Source organism: Stenella coeruleoalba (assembly GCF_951394435.1).
Source record: "Stenella coeruleoalba genome assembly, chromosome: 6".
In the NCBI taxonomy this organism is placed as follows: domain Eukaryota; kingdom Metazoa; phylum Chordata; class Mammalia; order Artiodactyla; family Delphinidae; genus Stenella; species Stenella coeruleoalba.
In genome coordinates, this window is record NC_137151.1 from 99445114 (window position 1) to 99468179 (window position 23066).

Sequence of the window (23066 nt, forward strand, 5' to 3'; positions counted from 1 at the left end):
TATATACTTATGGCATTAGTCCTCACTTTATGAAGGTGGAATCTGAGATCCAGAAAGGCTGAGTAATTTGTCCAACACCACATTAAGTGGCAAAGCCAAGGCAGGCAATGAATAGAAATAGTGAGTCAAGGAGATCGTTTTCTGAAGCCCCCATATTATTGCCCACAGTCAGTCATTCACTCCACCTACGTGAAAGAGACCTCTGGATTTCCAGCAGTTGGTGTGTAGCTGCAGCACTGCCATCCTCCTCTAGGAAGGATGTTACCCGTGTCCTCAACAGCACAGGAGCACCCTGCCAGACTCAGGAAGGGAGAGTGAGCTTAGGTTTATGCTCTCAGGAAATATTTCTCATTTTTTCCCAATTTTATTAAGGTATCATTGACATATAACATTGTATTAATCACATTAGTGTACAATATGATAATTTGATATATGTATATGTTGCAAAATGATTATCCCAGTAAGTTTAATTAACATCCATCACCTCACACAGTAACAGTTTTTTTTTCTCATGATGAGAGTTTTTAAGATCTACTCTATTAGCAACTTTCAAATATATGATACAGTATTGTTACCTCTAATAACCATGCTGTACATTACATCCCCAGAACTTGTTTATCTTATAAGTGGAAGTTTGTACCTTTTGACCACCTTCCCCCATTTCCCCCACTTCCTATCCTCCACCTCGGGCAACCACCAATGTATTCTCTGTTTCTATGAATTCAGTTTTTTTCTACAGGTAAGTTAGATCATAGAGTATTTGTCTTTCTCGGTGTGACATTTCACTTAGCATAATGCCCTCAAGGTCCATCCACGTTGTCACAAATGGCAGAATTTCCTTCTTCCCTAAAGTTTATATATATATATCACCTATCTTTATTCATTCATCCATTGATGGACACAGGTTGTTTCCATGTCCTGTCTATTATAAATACTGCTTCAATGAACATGGGAGTTCTCAGAAGATATTTCTATTGACCTCTGTTTATCCCTTCAGCCAGGCTGGGGATAGTTTTGATGGGACAGACTTGTGGCTCTTGGCAGTGGAAAGGAGGTCTTTAAAGGGACGACATGGAAATTAGAAAATGAGCAACCCAAGGATGCCTGACTATTTTGATTCTCAGTCTCTGCTTCTCTCTGTGCCTCTCTCTGAGTCTCTGAATCTTAAATATACCACTCTGTTTCTTCCTCAGTTTCTACTTTTCTCTGCCTCTGATGTTTTTTTCTTTCTATAGATTCTCTATGTCTTCCTCTTCTATCCATTTTCTCTCTATTTGATTTGAAAAATTCTATCATTTGCTTAAAGACCTAAACGTAAGACTGGATATTATAAAACTCCCAGAGGAAAACATAGGCAGAAACTCTTTGACATAAATCAAAACAATATTTTTTTGGCTCCATCTCCTAAAGTAAAGGAAATAAAAGCAAAAATAAACAAATGGGACCTAATTAAACTCAAAAGCTTTTGAACAGCAAAGGAAACCATCAATAAAATGAAAAGACAACCTACTGAATGGGAAAAACTATTTGCAAATGATATGACCGATAAGGAGTTAAAATCCAAAATATATAAACAGCTCATTCAACTCAATATCGAAAAAACAACCCGATTTAAAAAATGAGCAGACCTGAATAGACATTTTTCCAAAGAAGACATACAGGCTGAGAGGCACATGAAAAGATGCTCAACATTGCTAATCATCAGGGAAGTGCAAATCAAAACCACAATGAGAAATCTCTTCACACCTGTCAGAATGGCTATCATCAAAAAGTCTACAAATAACAAATGTTGAGGAGGATGAAGAGAAAAGGGAACCCTTGTGCACTGTTAGTGGTAACGTAGATTGGTGCAGCCACTGTGGAAAACAACATGGAGGTTTCTCAAAAAACTAAAAATAGAACTACCACATGACCCAGCAATTCCACTCCTGGGTATGTATCCGAGAAAAACAAAAACACTAATTTGAAAAGATACATGCACCCCAATGTTCATAGCAGCATTATTTACAATTGTCAAGACATGGAAACAACCTAAGTGTCTATCAACAGGTGAATGGATAAAGAAGATGTGTTCATCCATAAAAAAGAATGAAATTTTGCCACTTGCAGCAACATGGATGGATTTGGAGGGCATTATGCTAAGTGAAATGAGTCAGACAGAGAAAGACAAATACTGTATGATATCACTTATATGTGGAACCTAAAAAATACAACAAACTAGTGAATATAACAAAAAAGAAGCAGACTCACAGATATAGAGAGTTAACTATGGTAACCAGTGGAGGGGGGAAGGGCAATATTGGGGTGGGGGATTAGGAGGTACAAACTGTTGGGTGTAAGTCAGGCTCAAGGATGTATGCACAACATGGAGAAGATGCCAGTATTCTGTAATAACTGTAAATGGAAAGTAACATTTTAAAATTGTATAAAAATTAAAAATTTTTAAAAAAGAAAAATTGTGTCATTTGCTAACAAGCCTGAGGATATAAGCATCACAATATGTAATTAAAATATGTAAATCAAGTGGCAGCCCTAGTACATTGCTTGGAGTTTCGTTGCATATTTATTAATTTATTTATTAATTATAATTTAATTTGAAATATTTCAGCCTAGACTGAGACATTCTGCATATGCTAGTTAGTTTAGGCTCTCACTCCAGGGGCAGTCAGCTGCCTTAATGGAAAATCTATACTCCTGGGGTGCCCAGTTAGCATCACATTTGAAAGGACTGCTCTAGAAGTAGCTATGACAAATGCTTCTCTCTTCTGTATCTCAATCAGTACCCAAGGTTTTCCTAATTAGCAGAGCAAATTTTAGAATTATTTAAAATGGGGATTTATTAAGTAAATTAATGGCTTTTTAGTTCGTGTATCACAGAAGTTTCCACATATTTGTAACACTACTCCTTAAATACCTCAATTTACAGAGGTGAAACCTGAGGTTCAAAGGGTTAAAAATGTGCTTTATTGGTAAAATTAAATGTATTCAAGGTGTATAGATTTGCTAAAATATTTAAGAGGCTCTCCACATCCTTGTTTGGGTATCAGAATCTAGCTGGATCTGTAGCCTGAATCTTTGAAATGATGCCCGGTCTTGATCTCTGAATGGTCCCAGGTCCAGCCATTAGCCAGAAGGACTTCTGTTGCCTAAACTGTAGGGGAACAGAATCCTGCCTCTTGAATAACACCATATCTGCCTCAGTGGACTTTTCATGCAAGTGGGGATGAACACAGCCAAAAGGACAGAGCCCTGGGATGGCATCATGTTTGCAGAGCAGGTCGTATGAGCTACTTTACGCCTGCCTGCTTATGTGACTATTTAATGTTCATATGTGAGGCAGAATTTGTCTTGAGATCAGCCTTTACCTGATTGAAAGGTTGTGAGGGAATAACTAACTGACCCACCTCAAGCTTCTTCAAGACTCCTGCCATATACCAAAAAGGACTTGAGAGTTGTGCATTAAGAATAGGCTTGGGTTAGTTAATAACAATGATGTAAGAAAACAAGCAAAGGCAGCTTTGCTTCGTATTTCTGCTGCCTCCAAAGGACGGTGAGAAGGAAAGTCTGAGAAGAGCTGGTGTAATGACAGAATCCTGCACTAAGAGGCTGTGAGAGATCTAGGTTCCCCATCACTACCACCTGTATGACTTTGAGGCAAGTCATTTAACCCTCTGAGTCTCAACTGTTGCATCTGTAAAACAGGAATAATTGCTTACTTACACCCAGTGTGTCTTGAGTCTTAGAAGTTATTAATCAAAGAAGTTGCAGCCTTGCTTTGGGGGAGGGGTCACCTTCCACAACTTCAAAATGCTCCAACTCCTTTTTATTTAAATTATTGGAGATTATAGTTTTTGTGGGTAGCATCTATACTGAGACAAATGCCACGCAATTCAAATATTTAAAGTATATAACTCAATGGCTTTTAGTGTATTCATAGAGTTATGTAATCATCACCACAATCAATTTTAGCACATTTTGTCACCCCAAAAAGAAGCCCCATATCCTTTAGCTATCACCCCACAATCTCCCCATCCATTCTCCTCCAGCATTAGGCAACCTTCTGTCTCTACTTTCTGCCTGTCTTGATGGTTTCATATTAATGAAACCATACAATATATGGACTTCTGTGTCTGGCTTCTTTCACTTAGCATAATGTTTTCAAAGTTCATCCATGCTGCAGCATGTATCGGTACTTCGTTCCTTTTAATGGTCAAATAATATTCCATTGTATAGATATAACACATTTTATTCATTCATTCATCAGTTGATAGACATGTGGTTTATTTCTACCTTTTAGTTATTACAGTTAATGCTACTATGAACATTTCATGTACAAGTTTTTGTGTGGGCGTATGTTTTCATTTGTCTTGAGTGTATATTGAGTTGACCCAAAAGTTCATTCAGGTTTTTCCGTTGCATCTTATGGAAAACCCCGATTGAACATTTGGGCCAACCGAATACCTAGAAGTGGAATTGCTGGGTTCTACTCCGTATGGTATCTCTATGTTTAATCTTCTGAGGAACCACTAGACTCTTTTCCAAAATGACTGTAACATTTTACATTCCCACCAGCCTTGTATAAGGATTCCAATTTCTTCACATCCTGACAACACTTGTTATTGTCTGTCTTTTTTAACATAGCAGATGTGAAGTGGTATCTCATGGTGGTTTTGATTTGCGTTTCCCTGATAGCTAATGATGTTTAGCATCTTTTCTTAAGCTTGTTGGTCTTCTGATTATTTTCTTTGGAAAGATGTTTACTCAAATCATTTGCCCGTTTTTAAGTCTGGCTATTATTGAACTGTAAGAATTCTTTAAATATTCTGAATATATATTCTAAGTATTCTTATGAGATTTATGATTTGGAAATACTTTCACCCATTCTGCAGGTGGTTGTTTCGCTTTCTTGATAGTGTAGTTTGAAGAAAAAAAGTTTTTAATGTTCGAGAATTCCAATTTATCTATTTTTTTCATTTTGTTGCTTGTACTTTTGGTGTCATATCTAAGAATCCATTGCCAAATCCAAAGTCACAAAGATTTACTCCCATGTTTTCCTCTAAGAGCCTTATAGTTTTAGCTTGACATTGAGGCCTTTGATCCATTTTGAGTTAATTTTTGTACAGGTGTAAGACAGAGATCCAGCTTCATTATTCTGCATGTGGCTGTCCATTTGTACCAGTACCATTTGTTGAAAGGTCTATTCTTTTTCTGTTGAATGATGTTGACATTTTTTTTCAAAACCCAGTTGACCATAGATATGTAGGTTTACTTCTGGGCTCTCATTTCTGTTCCACTGATCAATGTGTCTATCCTTATCCCGGTACCGTACTATCTTGATTAATGTTGCCTTGTATTAAGTTTTGAAATCGAGAATATGAATCCTCCAACTTTGTTCTTTTTTTCCAAGATTATTTTGATTATTCTAGGTTCCTTACATTTCTATATGAATTTTCAACTACTTTCTAAAATTTCAAAATGAAAAACTCTTCTAGTGTTTGTGGGCTGTCACATCTATAAGTGGGTCTTTGTTTTTGCCTTCTGGGGATTTAAGAGCAAAGAAATCAAAATTTTTATAGTTTTGTGGCTTCAGTATAGTAGGAATTTCCCCCCCAAAAATTCATCCAACTGAACATTCTTTAGATTTTATCTTGAAGTATCTATCCTCTTCTTTCCCTAATGAGAGATTCTTTCAAACTGTTCAGCTTGAGAAGCTTTGCCTGCTAAGAATGATCTCAGACACTTGGCCACATCTTCCTTAATTCCAAGCTTCTAGAGGTTGTCACTGGTTAGTCAGAGAAGCAGAGGCAACAATAATTAGCCCTGTATCAATTTGCAATCTGAAGAAAAAAATATTCAAGAAATGTTCTCTAAAATCACTCTCTTATTTTAAATTCTTGATCTGAGCATCACCTAATTAAAAAGCTGTACGCCCTTACCCCCTCCTTCATCCCCACCGAGTAATGCAATGGTCTCAAGAATTCACGTAAAAACCCCCTCTCAAATGAGCACGTTGAGAGGTAAGGAAAATGGTGTTGAAAGCAGTGGAGACCTGCAGAGAGAGGAGCAGAAAGGATAAAGAGCATGATAAGGGCAGAAACCAATAGGAACAGAGAAGGGAAGAGAATGAAGAGGGAAAGGGAAAGGGGAGCTCAGAAAGGGAGAGAGAAGCATATGGCAGGTATCAATTATTTACCATTCATGTACAATAAAAAAAAATGCACTTTAACTACAGGAAGAGCACCAAATCCACTCAATAACCATTTAAAAGCATATGGAAATAAAACACAGCCATTTAGAGGGCTGTAATAAATGTGCAATGCTCTTTGTAATGCCCCTGAAAGAATACAAGCGTTAAGCCTTGGTAAATTACACTTAAAAGTAAGTGTAACATAAAAACGAAATTAGGCATACAAATAACCTCACACTTAGGCACTTTTTCAAAGTCTCCTTCAAACAGTTAATTAGAAAAGCCTCTAAGGATCATAACTTTTCTTCTCTCATATTTTCTTCTCTTAACAATAGAGCCAAGCAAATGGCAAGAGCAAATAAACAGAGATTCAGGATGCATAGAAGGTCTGCGTTATATCCTCAGCCTTGGAAAATGAAAAATGGGGAAGACAATAAAAAGCAGGCACTGTCAAAACTGTTCCCTTCACTTATTAGAGAACTGAATGAAACCCTTTAAACACGGGTCACAGAAATATGTAGATGGCATCATAGGTTCTGTTTCCCAATTACACATTTTAATAGCTTCAATGTTCTCTTCAGAATGCAATAAGCCAGTCAAAAAGTACTATTAACCTCATGTGCCCATTCTTCATTAACATCTGCTGTATAATATAGTCATGTTTCCAGTAAACCAGGTCCCACATGTTCCAGCCTTAAAAGGGAGAGAATCAAAAAAAGAGTTTGGCTCCAAGGGGCTGTAGCCATTAGATACCAGATTAAAGCAGGCACAGGGTGGGGTGAGGCTCTGGCGGAATTTGCTGTGTTCCAGCCTGCAAATTCCACATAAAAGTTCTCATCACAAACAAGAGTTCTCTCAGCAGCAATGAGTAGCACATGTCTTTTTCACCCTATTCCGTCAGCCCCCAAATCTTTTTGCATGTCTAGTACTACATAATTTCATGAATGTCGCAGCTTGGGTGTCCCAGGAAGAAGACTCTGAGACAGAGATTAGTGTGCAGGACATTTTTAGGGGGTGCCCTTGGGATCCAACATCTATGGCAGGGAACGGAAGAGAAGGAAGCAAAACTGGGCAGAGGGAGAAGTCGGGCTGCAGTGCAGTTTCGATGGACGCCTCAGCCTAACTTCTGGGGATTTCTGAAGATGGACCCACCTCTCAATGCTGCTCCATTTGGGTGAGAGGACCAAAGCTCCGTACCCCTTCATCAGTCAGTCTTTGGATGCAGCTGCCCCAGGAAGGGGGCGTGGCCTTGTACAAGGCCTCTCTCCTCACCAGAGAGAACCTGGAAGGGGCCGGCTGCCTGCAGCACCCCAGCAGCTGAGGGCATCAGACCGTAAGACGGAGCAGCACATCCTCAGGTCCACCACAGCGAGCAAACAGAAAAGGCCTTTTCGGGTTCGTCTGTTCATTCAGAAAACACTTGTTGCATCTTTTCGGTGGGCACAGCGCTGACCTGCGCTGACTGATTATTGTTTCCAGTGTGTCTTCTGGCGTAGAACACAAAGAGCTTGATACTCATTGTGTCTCCCAAATTCTCTGTGAGGCAATACTGTATCAAGGACTCACCTGCCCATTTCACACATAGGAAAACTGATGATGGAGAAAAGCAATCAGCTAGAGTTTTTTACAGGTAAGCCCTCCAGTATTTAAAAGAAAAAAGGCATCCTGAGGAGACGATAGCAAACCTTGCCTAAGAATGTAGGTAATCCATTGATGTGGGGTTACAGATGGACAGGAAAAGGAGAGAGAGAGCTTATGAGAAAGTTGCCACACTCTGGCTTCTTTCCTCCTCCTTGTCTTTCTATTTTGGCAGATGCCAGAGGGCAAGATTTAGTCCATAAATTATACTCAGACCCCATTTTCTAAATTTCATTAAAAAAACATTTTTTTCTCTTTTATCTGAAAATTCCTCTTTCAACTCTTATAAAGACACTCCTGGGTCGGTCTTATTACCCAATAAGTAACCTGCTACTGTTCACACTGACTGTAATCAAGCCTGCACCGCCGTCCTAACAATACACCAAAGTGTGCCACAGACAGCCAGCGCTCACCCTCTTGTGTCATTTTACTTAATTAATAAGTGGAACAAAGATTGCGGAAAAGGAAGAAATTTGATTACGCAGCATTGTAATGGCACTGTAGTCTCCTGTAAAGACTGAGTGGGGTCTGCCCCCTTAAAATCTCCATTTGCTCCACCACTGCACCATGGAAATGTCAGCTCGACTCCCCCCGCCGCCCACCCTGAGGTGACCTTTATTTAGCTGCATCTCTCAGTAATACTAACCCATTAGTCATGCCTGGGTCAGTGATGTGTCAATAACAGAATAATTATTGAAGAAAGCCTTAAGAGGAAGGACAGTAGCCTCAATTCAGAATTAGCTCGACCCAAACCGGCACCGCGGCTTGTTGAATAAATGAATGGATGTCGAATAAATGGTCCCTTTACATGTGGATACCTAAAGACTGTTGATTCCATTAATCCAGGAGGTTATTTGTAGCTGCTAAATACCTTTTTAGACCAATAAGTGGCATGGCTTTTACTCCTGCTGGCTACAACCTACCCTTTCTAGTAGAACAAATTTACTGTACTTAATGGTTCTGGCATTTTAAAAGGAAGACACAGGGCTGTTCAGACTCCCTGCACCTTTTGTAGGGGCACTGGGTGCAAAGAATAACCTCTCTCTACTCACAGGAGAGACAGTCTTGAGATCCTGAAATTAGAGATGCTTCCAAACTCCATGCTAGACCTCTGATAGAAACCAAACAGCGAGGTGTGGATAAAACGAATGAGGAACAATGAGAGAGGCAGTGTGGCTTAACAGTTAAAGGAGGAATGCAAGAGACAGACACACACACAGGGAGAATACCATGTGGAGATTGGAGTTACCCTGCCCAAAGCTAAGGAGCTACCAGAAGCTGTGAGAAAGGCCTGGAACAGATCCTTCCTTGGCTCCGTCAGAGGAAGTATGGCCTTGCCGACATCTTGATCTTGAGCTTTTAGCTTCCAGACCTGTGAGACAATAAATTTCTGTTATTTAAGCCACTTAGTGTGTGGTACTTTGTTACAGCAGCTCTAACAAACTGATACACTGGGGTCATAACTTGCAGCCAGCAGGCCTTGTATGGGGTCCTGTCCTCATCATTTACTTGTTGTGTCATCTTGGGCAAGTTACTTAAACTCCTTACCCATCTACTTCCTACAAAGGCAAGACAATAATACATGGTTTACCTACCTCACGAATCTGTTGTGGGAGTAGAAACCTTACATATGCAAAAGCACTTTGCAAATTCTAACAGAACATTATGTATGTTGTATGTGACATAAAAGTGTCTAGTATGACATTCTGTACGGTAGTACTTCCCATCCCTAAGATATGTACAAATTAGGGGCTCCAGGAGTCTATAAGGAGAGCTCCAAAAGTGTGCAGAAAATAAACAAACAAAAAACTCCCTCTCCCTAGCCATCTAGATAGGCAAGGTAGATTTGAATAGGGAATGGGGAGCTGTTGAGGTGAAAAGGAGAGCCCAGATCTAGAGTTACCTCTTGCTAATGTTATACTACAAATGAAAATGACAGCAAAGCAAGGAAATTAACATACTAAACAGGCACCAGCCAAGACCAGCTACCCAAGACCCATCCTTCCCATAGGAGTACAGAGGCCCAGGGAAGGAGAGCTGGAGTTAAGGAATATAATGCACAACACTCAACAGCAGCTTCTGTACTGTAACAGTCTTCATTAGAAGCCATATATAATATTCCCATGTTGTTGTTTTTTTAATAAGCAGGTGTTTCTTCTATATTCAATTGCCACCAGAATAAATCCTGTGGTCCTTCAGTTCCAGCTATTACGTGAAGCTGCATTTTTTTTAAAAGTCCAAGACTGTACAAGGCAATTCATTGATAGTATGCGCCCTTGATATGATACAGGGAAACTGGCACTTTACCTCTTTGGTCTTCCTCCCTATAACCTGGTCTAATCATAAGAAAAACAGGAGACAAATAGAGGCACATTCTGCAGAATACCTGCCTAGTGCCCCTCAAAGCTGGCAAGGTCGCCAAAAACAAGGAAAGCCTGAGAAACTGCCACAGCCAAAAGGAGTCTAAGGAGACATGACAGTTAAATGAATGTAGTATCCTGGATGGGATCCTGCAACGGACAAAGGACATTAGGTAAAAACTAAGGAAATATGAATAAACTACGGGCTTTAGTTAATAATGATGTATCAATATTGGTTCATTGATTGTAATGAACGTACTATACTAATGTAAGATGTTAGTAACAGGGGAAATTGGGTACAGGTATATGGGAACTCTCCATGCCCTTGTCTCAGATTTTCTGTAAATCTGAAACTATTCTAAAAAATGAAGTTCATTAAAAATTTTAAAAGGCAACCAAAATTTTGCTTTCATCTTTTGAAGAGTATTCGAGAAAATTATATTTTTGTCTTACAAAAACCCTTTTTAGAAATCCCCTTTCCTCTTCTCTCCAGATATCATACAACCTAAAATTTCTCCAGAGCCTCTTGCTTTCACAAATTCCTACACACATATGCGTGTGAGCGCATGTGCACAGGAGCACGCAAACCATAGCTTTTTTGTCTCTCATCCTCCCTTGCTGATACAGTGCTATCTCCACTGTCACCATTCTCCACCCACAGGCCCTTCTTGAATGTGTCACCACCAAGACTTCTGCTCCAGCCAGCCAGTTACAGCCCTTCTGGAAACCTGGATGACACAGTAGTCCCATATACCTATTCTTTCCTTGCTGCTTGTGGGGAAAAAAATACATAAGGCATTCCCTGGAATGTATAGTTCTTCTCCAGAAGAACTATCTCCAGGAGGTCTATCAGATTTTCTTATAAGCAATTCTAGTGAAGAATGTGTAACAAATAAAATTCTCTACCTCAATATATGATGTTTTAAAAGTCAAAAAGTAAACATATCACTAATATCATTCTCTTACTACCTAGATATATGAACTAGTGTTGAGTTTAAAAAAAAAAAAATGGCAGTCCCAGAAGACTAATTACAAAACTGATACTATTTAATAAAGCTCAGAAATAAGCAATGCTAAAGACTATATTGTTTAGACATACCTGAATAGGTGACAAAACTAATTTTTTAAGAAGCAAAGGAGTAATAAACACAAAATTCAGGATAGCGGTTATATCCTGTGAAGGAGGGTAATGTTCTAGGTCTTACCCTGTATAGATATTTTATAACTTGCATAAATATAATCTTTGGTATGTGTAAAATAAAAAGATGTGTTTTTTAAAGGATAATTAGAGCCCTACTGGTGTACTATATCAGTCAGATTCCTCCAGGCAAGGAAACCAACCTTGGGTTATTTAAACAGAAAAAGAACTTATTAATAAGATACTGTGTGGCTCACAGAATAACCAGAAGGACACAAAGGCCAGGCTGGGGGTCAGGCAAGAACTCAGGCAGCAGAGTTAGCCCTGGGAAGACACCGCTAAACACAGACACTAAAGCTTACATCTCCAAGCCACCAGCACAGGACCCTGATAAGAGCACTAGAAACTTACCACACTGACTCTCAAAACTGGATAGGGGCCAGCTGCTGCCGGCGGGTGGCTGTGATTCTTGCTTCATCTCACCTTCTAGCTCTAGTTTCCAACTCTGGGTGGGTACATCTGATTGGTGGAGCCCAGGTCATGTGCCTGTGCCCTCTCTGCAAGGGAGGCTAGGAACCTGCTTGGCTTTTACTGTAGGAAGCAGGCTCAGTCTCCCCCAAGACTCACAAGGTAGTGAATCTCCCACACAGAGATAGTGACTTCAGATGCTGGGTGTCAAAAGAGTTGACAAATGTCCACTTTTTTAGCTTTTCAATATCAACATACATCTTTCTCCCCATGCATCTGCTTTTTAAAATATTGCTGCTTAACATAATAAAACTATCCCTCATATATTCAAGGAAGAATCACCTAATGCCCACAGTATGAGGAGCATCCCGAGATCCAGGGTCTCATCAGGTCCTGCACGCAGCTCCACGTGCAAGATCTCTGACTGTTCATTCTTACACTAGTTCCATCATGACCTTCTCCTGATATTCTGTACCCTCTAAACCAAAGTGTTAAGCTAACTCCCACCAATTCACCCTATAAACATAATGGAGAAAACAGAAAAGAAGGGAGAGGGAAGGAGGAAGAAAACTAAAGTATAAAAATACATGTTTATCCCAACCAAAAAACTGTAGCTGGTCATGAATCAACAGGTGGCATTTATGGATTCCCTACCCATTCTAAGGTTCCTCTGCCTTCACACAGAACCTCAGTTAGGTGTTTTTGACCTCACTGAGTGACCCAGGGTTTTCCTCCTGAGGGATCAGAGTCGGTGGTGGTCCTATTTGTACAGGATGATTAAGTCTTCAGTTAACTTTTGACACTGGGTGTCCACCTTCCTCTCTCTCCCACTGTAGTAGTCATCCTATTTCTTTTCTAGTGTCAGGATCAGTCAACCCAGCAACACCGTAGCCCCCCTCTGGCCTTTTCACCCAACGGTGTGAGGTTGTAATTAGAATCTGCAGAGTGCTGCTATTTTCATGAGTACATTAGGTTTCTGGGGCTGCTGTAACAGCTTACGACACACTTGGTGGCTGAAAACAACAGAAATTTAGAAATTTAGAAATACAGTTTCAGAGACTGTGGAGACCTTTTCTAGAGGTGTCTAAAATCAAGATGTCAGTAAGATCATGCTTTCTCCAAAGGTTCTTTGACTTTTCCAGTTTCTGGTGGTTCCAAGTATTGCTTGGCTTATGGCGGCATAACTCCAGTCTCTGCCCTTGTCTTCACATGGCCTTCTCCCCTGTGGCCTCTGTGTCTCAAATCTCCTTTTCTCTTATAAGGACACCAGTCATTGGATTTAGGGCCCGTCCACTAAATTCAGGATGACTTCATCTTGAGATTCTTAAATACATCTGTGAAGACCCTATTTCCAAATAAGGTCACATTCACAGTTACTAGAAGTCAGGACTTGGACATATCTTTTGGGAGGACACAACTCAACTCATTACAATGAGCATCCACAAAGGACACACCAATTATCTAACTCTGGGCTCATTCTGAGATTTCTAACCATATTTCTATTCCCCAAGCTTCTAAGTCAACAAACAGTCTCTTGTTCTTCTTGCCAAGTCCCTACCCAACCTGCAAACTATTATGCCAGCCCATGAATTAGGGTAAATCCTTATCTCAGGCTCCCTCCATTCAGACAAAGTGGGAAATGAGATGTAATGAACTGAAGGGAAGGTCTACAGACCAGATCCTTGCCCCGAAATGGAGGCAGCTCCACCTTACTGCAGTTCCACCTAGACAGGACTACTGATATCCCACAGGTGACGCTATTCAAGATGCCCTAGCCCAGTCGGTGATTGTTAAAGATTAATATTTGTAAACTGTCCAGATTTGGGACAATTACATGCTGAAGTGATTATTTTATTGGAGACATAGGACTAGTATACAACCTACTCTATGGAGTGAGACTTCCTCTGAATATGTAAATGTTTACACTACTGTGAAAAGATTTTTCACTCTGAAAAGAAGCCCACCCTCTGGCCTTGAATGGTTGAGGGAGGACAGGGTTTCTGGAAAGGTGGCTTTCAGCTTCCAAACACAACCCATTTTCTATTACTTTGTGTTGCATCTCAAAATATCCCCCAGACAAGGTAAATGCAGCCCACCCCCAAAATACATGTTAGGCCATATTCAAATGTCCCATAATTATGCACTGAGAAAATATTTAACTGCACTTTTCAGGTCAGAATTGTTCTTCCTAACCTCACAGATTATTTGAATTTTAGAAAAATGAGACCAAGAATACAGCTGAGACTTTTCGTTCCATTACTTCTGAATTAGGAAGACCTTACTATCCTCCTCCTTTGTATTTCTTTTCTCTTTACTAAGAAATTTGTTACTCATGCTGTTTCTCTGACAATCAATTCATTGATCTTCACTATTCCACTCCAGGAATATTTGAAATGCAAATAAGGTCACAGGTCTCTTTTACATTAAAAAGGGGACATTCAGAAACAGTAAAACAGTGCAGTTCTATAAATCCCCTATCTTTCGAATATGTGTACATATCACCCTCTCTTTTTCTTTATTTTTTCTCCTTGTCAAAGCAGAAAAATAAACTGTTAGCAAAAGCATACACTAGTTAATCTTCCAAAGCACAGGAATTCACTATACTGGAGGAATCTTTATTCATTTGACTGAAACCCTTCAGTTTCTTAGACACTAAACATCGGCAGACTTAGCAAAGCTCTTTGTATCTATCATCTGCTCATGCATCATTCATGTAAAAGGTGACCTGGGTCCCATTAGTTTACTAGCTGATCTGAATCTTTTGGGTTACTCAGATAAGTCATTTCTAGTGGTCCTCCTTTTAAAATTAATGGAATAGAACAGAATACATGCTACTTAAAAGAATACCCTGCTGGGAATTTGTCACTAAAGTAAGGCTAATTCTTTTCTGTATTTCCCCTTTCTCTCCCACCCTCATTTTAGCTTTCATTCCAAAGGACTACATTTCTGAATTTATTTCAGATCCAGGAGTACAGAAGATCAATGTCAAGGCCCCAGTTGGGACTCAACACACATGAATTTGAATCAGTACCCACCCTCTGGTACAAAGCCTCCTTCTCTCAAAGTGCTGTCTTTCTGCCCAAGGCCTTTGGTTAAGCCCCATGAGAACAATGACCCAATCACTCCTTGGAAGTCCTGTTGATCAGAGCCTCATAGATAGTAAAGGTTTTCCCTATAACACCCTACAGATGGGAGTAATTGCTCATTTCCTTATTTGCCATGCATTTATAACTAGCCCCAAATGTGGTCCTGGCTTGAAAAAAAAAAATATGTCTTGGGAGATTTAAATAAACGGTCACTGTTCTGTTTTAATGTCCTTCAGTGGTACCCCATTGCAGCCAGAGTTCAAATTCTGAAGCTTAACACACAAAGTCTCTAGTCTCTGCTTACTTTTCTATTATCATCTCCCACCTCTCCCTCATGTACATTTCATTTCTACTATCCTGAGCTGCTTCGTGTCTCCTATGCTTCTGCATTTGTGATATCTGGGATGCCCTCAGCCCCACCATCATCTAGTAACCCTCACTCATCCTCCAATATCAGTTCAAGCTTATCCCCCAGGAATCCTCTGACACCTCAACTCTGATATAGATATCTCTGCTCTTTGCTCTCAGTTGCCTTTTGCCTACCTCTAAAGTAGTACTTATGACACTGTCATTCAGTAAATGCTAATTCATTTACCTGTCTGCCATGCTAGTTCACAGCTTCTTCTTTCCCTAGTCAAGAAAAGCATAACTTTTTGCCAACCAAGTCTGTATTAAAGAAATGGCTGTTGGGACTGCCTAGTATCTAAAATGAGAACGGCCAAGAATTGATGTTGTATTTATTAATATCCTCAATAACAGAATTTTTTTTTTTTTTTTTTTTTTTTGCGGTGCGCGGGCCTCTCACTGTTATGGTCTCTCCCGTTGCGGAGCACAGGCTCCGGACGCGCAGGCTCAGCGGCCATGGCTCACGGGCCCAGCCGCTCTGCGGCATGTGGGATCTTCCCGGACCGGGGCACGAACCCGTGTCCCCTGCATCGGCAGGCGGACTCTCAACCACTGCGCCACCAGGGAAGCCCCAATAACAGAATTTTTTAATTAACTAGGTGATTTATCATATGGTGCAGGCCTAAGAATTCACACTATTCAATTAAATTATATGTAAAAGTTAGTGTAGTTTTAAATTTTTTAATTATTTTAATTTTCCTACATGCATTCTTTAAATCACAATTGAAGCTCTGAAAAGCTGCTTTTAGCTGCTGTCTTATAATATGACCACCTCAACTAGTGGCAAAAACATCATCCTAGTGAGAAATTATTTCAGTGCCCTGTGTTTCATGCTGTAATATCTTCCTTATGTCTCCAGGCACAATCGTTTTTGCTTTGTTTCAGTCCCCTCTATAATCATAATATTTTCTACCTCTTCACAAATTGCAGATTCCTGGGCAATTTCTTTGTTAGTCAAAACTCAGTTGCTAGTGTCAGAAAATACAGGTCAAACCACCTTTAACAGGACAAAGTGAAAAAGAGGTGGGGGTGATTTTCCTGGAATATGTAACTGAGCAATTTAAGGTACACAATTACATCCAGGGGTTGAAAAGCTGACATCAAGAATCAGCCTCTTTTCCTCTTTGTTGATATCTCTGTAACAAGGAGAAGAGATGGTCTCATCCACAGCTTTAACCTTACATTGCCCTTTCAGCTGGCAACTTTCATAATAAACCACCAGGTTCTGGAAATTTTGAGCAAAAGTCACAAGAGGAATGTTACTGGTCCAGCTTTGAGTCGCCTGCCCATCCCTAAACCAATCACTGTTGCCAATGAGATGCATTATTCTGATTGGCTAGGCTGGGTCAAGTGCCAACACCTGGAGTGAAAGTAGGTCAGCCCCATTCAAAGTACAAGGATGAGATTCCCTATAAGACAGAGGAATTCTATTACTAGCAAAAGGGAGAAAAGTAAAGCATGCTGGGCAGTCCAAAACTAGAGACAGATCCTATGTCTGCCCTCCTCCCAGTATTTTGAAAAACAAAAAGGAAAACATTCCTTAGTAACCTCCAAACATTTCTCCTGAAAGCTAGTCATCACGAGGGTGGATTATATCAGTCAAGATTCTACCAAAGACACAGAACCAATGAGATATACAGAGATTTTATATATATACACACATGTGTGTGTGTGTGTGAATATACACCAAAGATCTGTGTGTGTGAGTGTGTGTGTATACATGTCTAATGTGTGAGTGTGTGTGTGTATACATGTCTAATGTGTGTGTACATGCCTAATGTGTGTGTGTGTACATGTCTAATGTGTGTGTGTACACATGTCTAATGTGTGTGTGAGTGTGTGTGTATACATGTCTAATGTGTGTGTGAGTGTTTGTGTGTATACATGTCTAATGTGTGTGTGAGTGTGTGTGTGTACACATGTCTAATGTCTGGTGAAGGCCCACTGCTTGGCATGTAGGTGGCCATCTTCTTGCTGGGTCCGCACATGGCAGAGAGCAAAGAAAGCTCTTGTGTATCTCACATTATAAGGCTACTAATCCCATTCATGAAGCCTCCACACTCATGACCTAATTACCTGGCAAAATCCCCACCTCCTAAAATCATCACACTGGGGGTTAGGATTTCAACATGTGAATTTCGGAGGACACAAACATTCAGTCCATAACAGGATCACATTCTCTTTTATCTCCCCTCACTCAGTTCTTCTCTCCCTGACACACCCAAGAACCTATTACCATGCACATGGTAAATACTTAATAAATATGTGTAGAACAGATAAATGAACAAATTACACTTTTAGTGTCTCACTTGCTCCACTGAACATGAATGATTACTACTTTTGTCTTCGTATAGCTTCTACCAGATCTAGTAAAATAATACAGAAAAAATACTTTGAACAATGCAAAGCATCTAGCAATCTATAAAATAATTTTTCTGTTTATATTAATGAAGGTGTTACAGCAATTCATATGTTCAATTTTGTGGTCAGAATTCACAACTGCAATAAAGTTTGTAATTTTAATTAACTTACAAACTTTTTGTATGGCCCTCTGCTAGGTGCTTCTGAATGTTTTTATCAGGAGACTAGCATGATGAGAAGGGAACACTAATTCAGGTATGGTAACATACAGGATAAATTGTAGAGTGAAATGCTTTAAGGCCAAGAGACTTTAGGATTATTGTAATAGTCCAAGGCTGAAGGAGGGTGCTGACAGTGAAACTGGAAAGGAGGATGGATTTAAAATACATAGCAAAAAAAAAAAGCAAAAATAAAATAAAATACATGGCGAGGGAACAGTAGAGGAGATTTGGGTTAATCAGTTGCTATGGGGAGAAAATTACAACATTTGAGGCTGGTGAATGAGAAAATGATGATACCTTAACAAGGCTAGAGAAGGAGCTGGGATGGAAGGTTTTTTGATGAGTTAGTTTTATACTCATTAAGTTTGAAGTTCCAGAAACATCTAAGTGGACAATGTCCATTAAGCAGCTGATAATGTAGGAATGACACTCAGAAGTTGACTAGAAATTCAGACTTGGACATTGCAGCATGATGGGCATCAGCAAAATCCAATTTCCTTCAAAGCCTGGCCTACAGGTCTGTGTGATTAGGTGGGTCCTCTCTAGAGCATCCCCCAAAGAGAAGATTCCTACAGCCTAGGTTCTTCTAAGTGACTTTCCACTTCCATAATCTGGAATATGTAAAATTCAGGGAGAGAGTAGATACTACTTTCAAAGCAACCATGCCTCTTCAATTACCACTGTTTTTCATCCCCTGTTCACTAGAGGTACACCTTCCTCAGCAAGCCTACATCAGCACACTTACACCATTCATACACAATCTCCTCCATCTGTACTCTAGCTTGAGGGGAGTCATTAAGTTGGGTCAGTAAATATTTATTGAGCATATAATATGGTTCACGAACTGTGTTCACATTGAGGAAATAAAGATGATTAAGGCCTACTCTCTGCCCTAAAGGAGCTATGAGTCTGTTAGGAAGACGTAAGAACAGGTAGGTAAGGACAGTGGGGGAGTAAAGGATGAAGAGATTTACTCTATTTATAGGGGTTAGGGAAGGCGTATTAAAAACAAAAAGGTGCCTAGAAGGACACCTAGGAGATCAGCAAGTGGAGAAGGTGAGAAGAAGCAGGGCTTTCCAGGCAAGATTCTGTGGCGGCACAGGGGCCATGAACCACATGGTCCACTAAAGGAACTGAAAGAGATTCAGTTGGAAGGTGTCTGGTACACAGGATGTGAGGTAGCAAATGGCTGGAGGTGAGGCTTAAGAATAGGGACCAGAAAGTGGTAGATCTTGTTTGGTACGATTTTTAAATTGCAGGGCATCAACCATTTTTGTTGAGGCCCATCACATCACCCAACAGGGTATAAACTTGGAGCACTAAAGACTATTTCCACTCACTAAAGATTTCTGTGAACCTTCTGGCTACAAGCCACCACCCCAGACTCAGCCCTTGGAATGGGGGGGAGGGGTCACCATGATTTTTTTATTCATCTAACCTGCTTTTCCTCCCAATCAAGATCTCATTAGTCCTCATTCTAGCTATCCTAAATCCTTTAGATTCCTGTCATATATTAGGATTGCTTAATTGAAAGTAATAGAAACCTATTCAGACTAATTTAAACCAAAAAGTTGACTTTGTGGCCAGTCGGAGCAGTCAAGGCGTTCATCTCAGCTGGGCAGATCCTCTACAGAGTTTCCACAAAAGGTCAGAAATCCTAACATAACAGTCACCTAAGCAACTAATTCAAAGATTCCCCAGCCTGTCTACACACAGGGCCTTGACTGGTCTTATCCTGGTTCTGGGGAATGTCCTAATTTTCCTGAGCTGGACCTCCCATAACCATATCAATCACCATACCCAGCATTCTTTCTCTGGTTTTTAACCTGTTTTTCTCCACCTAACTCTGATCTTTAAACTAGGTCATTTAGCCCCCGCCCTACCCCCCACTCACCTTCTCCAGCACAGAAGTCTCACCTTCCCGCCATGGATTCACCTAACCCACATGATGTGTATCTTTCATCCCAGGTAATAGGTTAGGACGTCACAGAAAGCCTCATTTAAATCTTTTGCATTTGTTTTTCCATCAGCTCCACCACTCTCAAACAGTCTGACAAATCTCAAATTAACAAAGATTTGTTTACAGTAGACTACAGACAGTTCTCACCTTGCATGATACCATGCTAACTCAGTTGTGTTCATACTGGAACCACGTCCTCTCTTCTGCTCAATTCCGTGGTAGCAATCTCTATTATCACTGAACCGTGTAAAACAATGACACGGTTCCGATATGCACACATTTCAGTTAACATGGTATTGTGTAAAGTGAGGACTGCCTGTATTCTAATTACATTAACAAAAGATTATCCCATATAGTCATGTATCCAACACCCCAAGACTTTCCCTATTCTGTTCAGCTCCCTCCTCAGTCTTACAGCCTTTCCAGCATCAGAAACTAGAGAGGTTGGTGGGCGACAGGGCTGGGAAGTTTCTCAGGCTACCTTTCTTGCTCATTTATCCTGTCATTTTTTATTGTTACTCTTTTATTGTTATCAAGTTTATGGGAGAAAAAGATAGCATCATATTAAGGCATAATTAGGATAATAAACGGGAGCTGTGGTTTGTTTCTGGACCGATTCCAGTTGGGTAACACACATAATCACCTCTAGCTGACTGCTTGATGATTATGACTTTGACAAAGTGGCATTATTTGCTGCTAATGGATGAGATGATGATTTATTACTAATTACTCTTTTTTCTACAATTTTTATATTATGTTAAATGAAGCATTACAGTTGAGGTAATAAATATTCACTAGAAAAAAATGTCTAGCAGCAGAGTTCATGAAACTAGACCCTGAGGCGAGAAGCCATTTTAATTGCTCAGGCCCAGTGGTTGGAGGAAACCGTGGACTAGACAGCACATCATTAACCCTTTCTCCCACCTCTCCTGTGAGCTTCTCTTTCCTCCCTTCAGGAGTCCTCACCCCATTCCATGTTCTTCACATCACACTATCCTCCTACCCTTAGTTACACTCTTCCTCGCTCCTGATAAGGAGTGAAAACTAGTGAAAGTGAAAATTAGTGAAAACTCAAGTGAAAGAGCTTAAGTTGTGACATAACACCTCCCCTGGGTCATTTTGGACTTCAAGAGTCTTCTAGAAAGAAGAAAACAAAAAGCTTTCTAAATGTAAAGAACTAACGATAGGATTAGGATCTGGAAACGAGAGTGTACAAAGAAAGAGTCAGAGGGACAGAAGTAAATATAAGTAAATGTAAATGAGGGGTGCTAATTCTTATAAACAGTGGTGAGACCTCTGGGGCAAGATGGGGGTTCCATTAACCAGTTTAAAATGTCCCTTTTGGAAGAGGGACAGATACAGACCAGACCAAGGTGGTCCTAACTGAAGCGAGGGACTTGATGAGCTGATGTTGCAATGCAGAAGAATGGTATGGATACAGAAGGTGATCATTAATCAAAGTCTTGAGTATAGGGGTAGGAGACAAAATCAGAGATGAAGCAAAGCTGAGCAAGAGGATAGATTGAAAGCCCCTTGAGAACAGGCACCACCTCTTTATACTCCTTTATAATCCCCACAATGCCCAGCACAGTGTCCAGAGCACAGAGAACACTCTGAAAATGTGTGGTGACTGATTCCTTGTGGGCTGACTAAAGCAGTGAGAAGCAACATTCTCTGCATGTAGATTAATTTATTTAAAGTGTGTAGACTGCATTTGTAAAACATGCTATATTTTTATTATTGGGAAATGCAGTATCACCAATTTAAGCATTATTCTTTTATTCCCTTTCACTAGAGGTTTCCATTACAAGATAAAATTTCATATATTTTATAATTAGCACACACAGTAGTATCTGATTCCAATGTTGTACCTGTGATCAAATTTTATTGTTGAATAAGTTGCTTCTGAAGTAGGTTTATGTTATTTTTCCTTGACTGAATTTGTAGACCTCTTATTGCAAAATGGGCTTTCTTATAGCATTTTTTAATATTATATGCATTTTTTTGAATTCTATCTTCAGGTTTTAAACATATGAATTACCTTATTAAGTAATATAATTAAATTAATTTAATAATGTTTTAAATTTTATCAAATGTTTATGTGTCATCACTGGGCTGTCAGCAGAAGGGACCACCTACCCCCACCCCAATCCTTAAGATCCACTAGACAAGCCTATATTCCATCAGTAGATGCAACAGTGGACTCTCACCAATGCTACATGGTCAATAGACCTGAAGAAGTAATATGCCCTGAAGGATGAGTAGGCATTCACCAAGTAGGGAAGAGAGGGTAGGATATCTCAGACAGAGAAAACTGCTTTTCAAGGCAGAAAGTCTTACAGAAGACCAAGTGTTTGGGCAATGATGAAAAGGTCACTATACCAAGAATGTTGAGTGTATGAAGGTAGAAAGGAAGAAACATTGGCTAGTAAGGCTGTTTAGAGGTAAACCAGACTAAGTATTTATATGGACAAATTTTAACCTATGAGCAACTGGAGGCTTGGAAGATGTATTAGGGCTCTCCAGAGAAATAGAACCAATATGATATATAAAGAGATTTATTATGAGGAACTGACTCACAAAATTACAGAAGCTGAGAAGTCCCACAGTCTACCATCTGCAAGCTGGAGTCCCAGCAAAGTCAGCACTATAATTCCAGTACAAGTCCAAAGGCCTGAGAACTGGAGCTGACTGGGTGCAAGTCCCAATTTCAGGGCAAGAGAAGACCAATGTCTCAGCTCAACAGTCAGGTAGAGACGGGGAATTTTTTCTCTGCATCCAACTCTTTGTTCTATTCAAGCCCTCAATGGATTGGACGATGCTCACCCACATTGGGGAGGGCACCCTGCATTTCAGTCTACCAATTCAAATACCAATCTCTTCCAGAAACACCCTCACAGACACACCTAGAATAATGTTGAACCAAATACCTGGGTAACCCACAGTTATGCTCACACATAAAATTAACCATCACAGAAACTTAAGAAGGAAAGTAGTATGATTATATCTGAACTTTAGAAAAATGATGTTGACACAGTGTATAAGATAGATTTGAAAGAGAAAAGAGATGAAAAGACCAGTTGTGAATTATCTTAGTGGGAACGTCAGAAATGAAGTGTCCAGGGAGGAGTGGATGGCGTCCATGGATAATTCAGGAGTAGAATCAACATCAGTTATAACTTATTAAATATGTGATCGAGAGAAAAAGAGGTGAGTCCAACATTTCTAATCTAACCCTGAGA

The 23066-nt window shown here is 40.0% G+C and overlaps 1 protein-coding gene across 4 annotated transcripts in view; it reads right to left on the reverse strand.

Annotated features, from left to right (window-relative positions):
* The window catches only part of LOC307187526 (uncharacterized protein), a 239132-nt gene that overhangs the window by 86385 nt on the left and 129681 nt on the right, over nucleotides 1-23066 (reverse strand). For 2 of the 4 annotated variants that reach the window (XR_013828634.1, XM_079923717.1), the window contains exon 3: nucleotides 9075-9197. Coding sequence is in view for 1 of the 4 variants with exons in the window: in XM_079923717.1 (XP_079779843.1) it covers nucleotides 9075-9197 (123 nt within the window). In the remaining 3 variants the exon portion in view is untranslated. Of the gene's footprint in view, nucleotides 1-8451; nucleotides 9198-23066 lie in introns of those variants that run through there. The other 2 variants (XR_013828635.1, XR_013828636.1) reach the window with 1 other exon arrangement.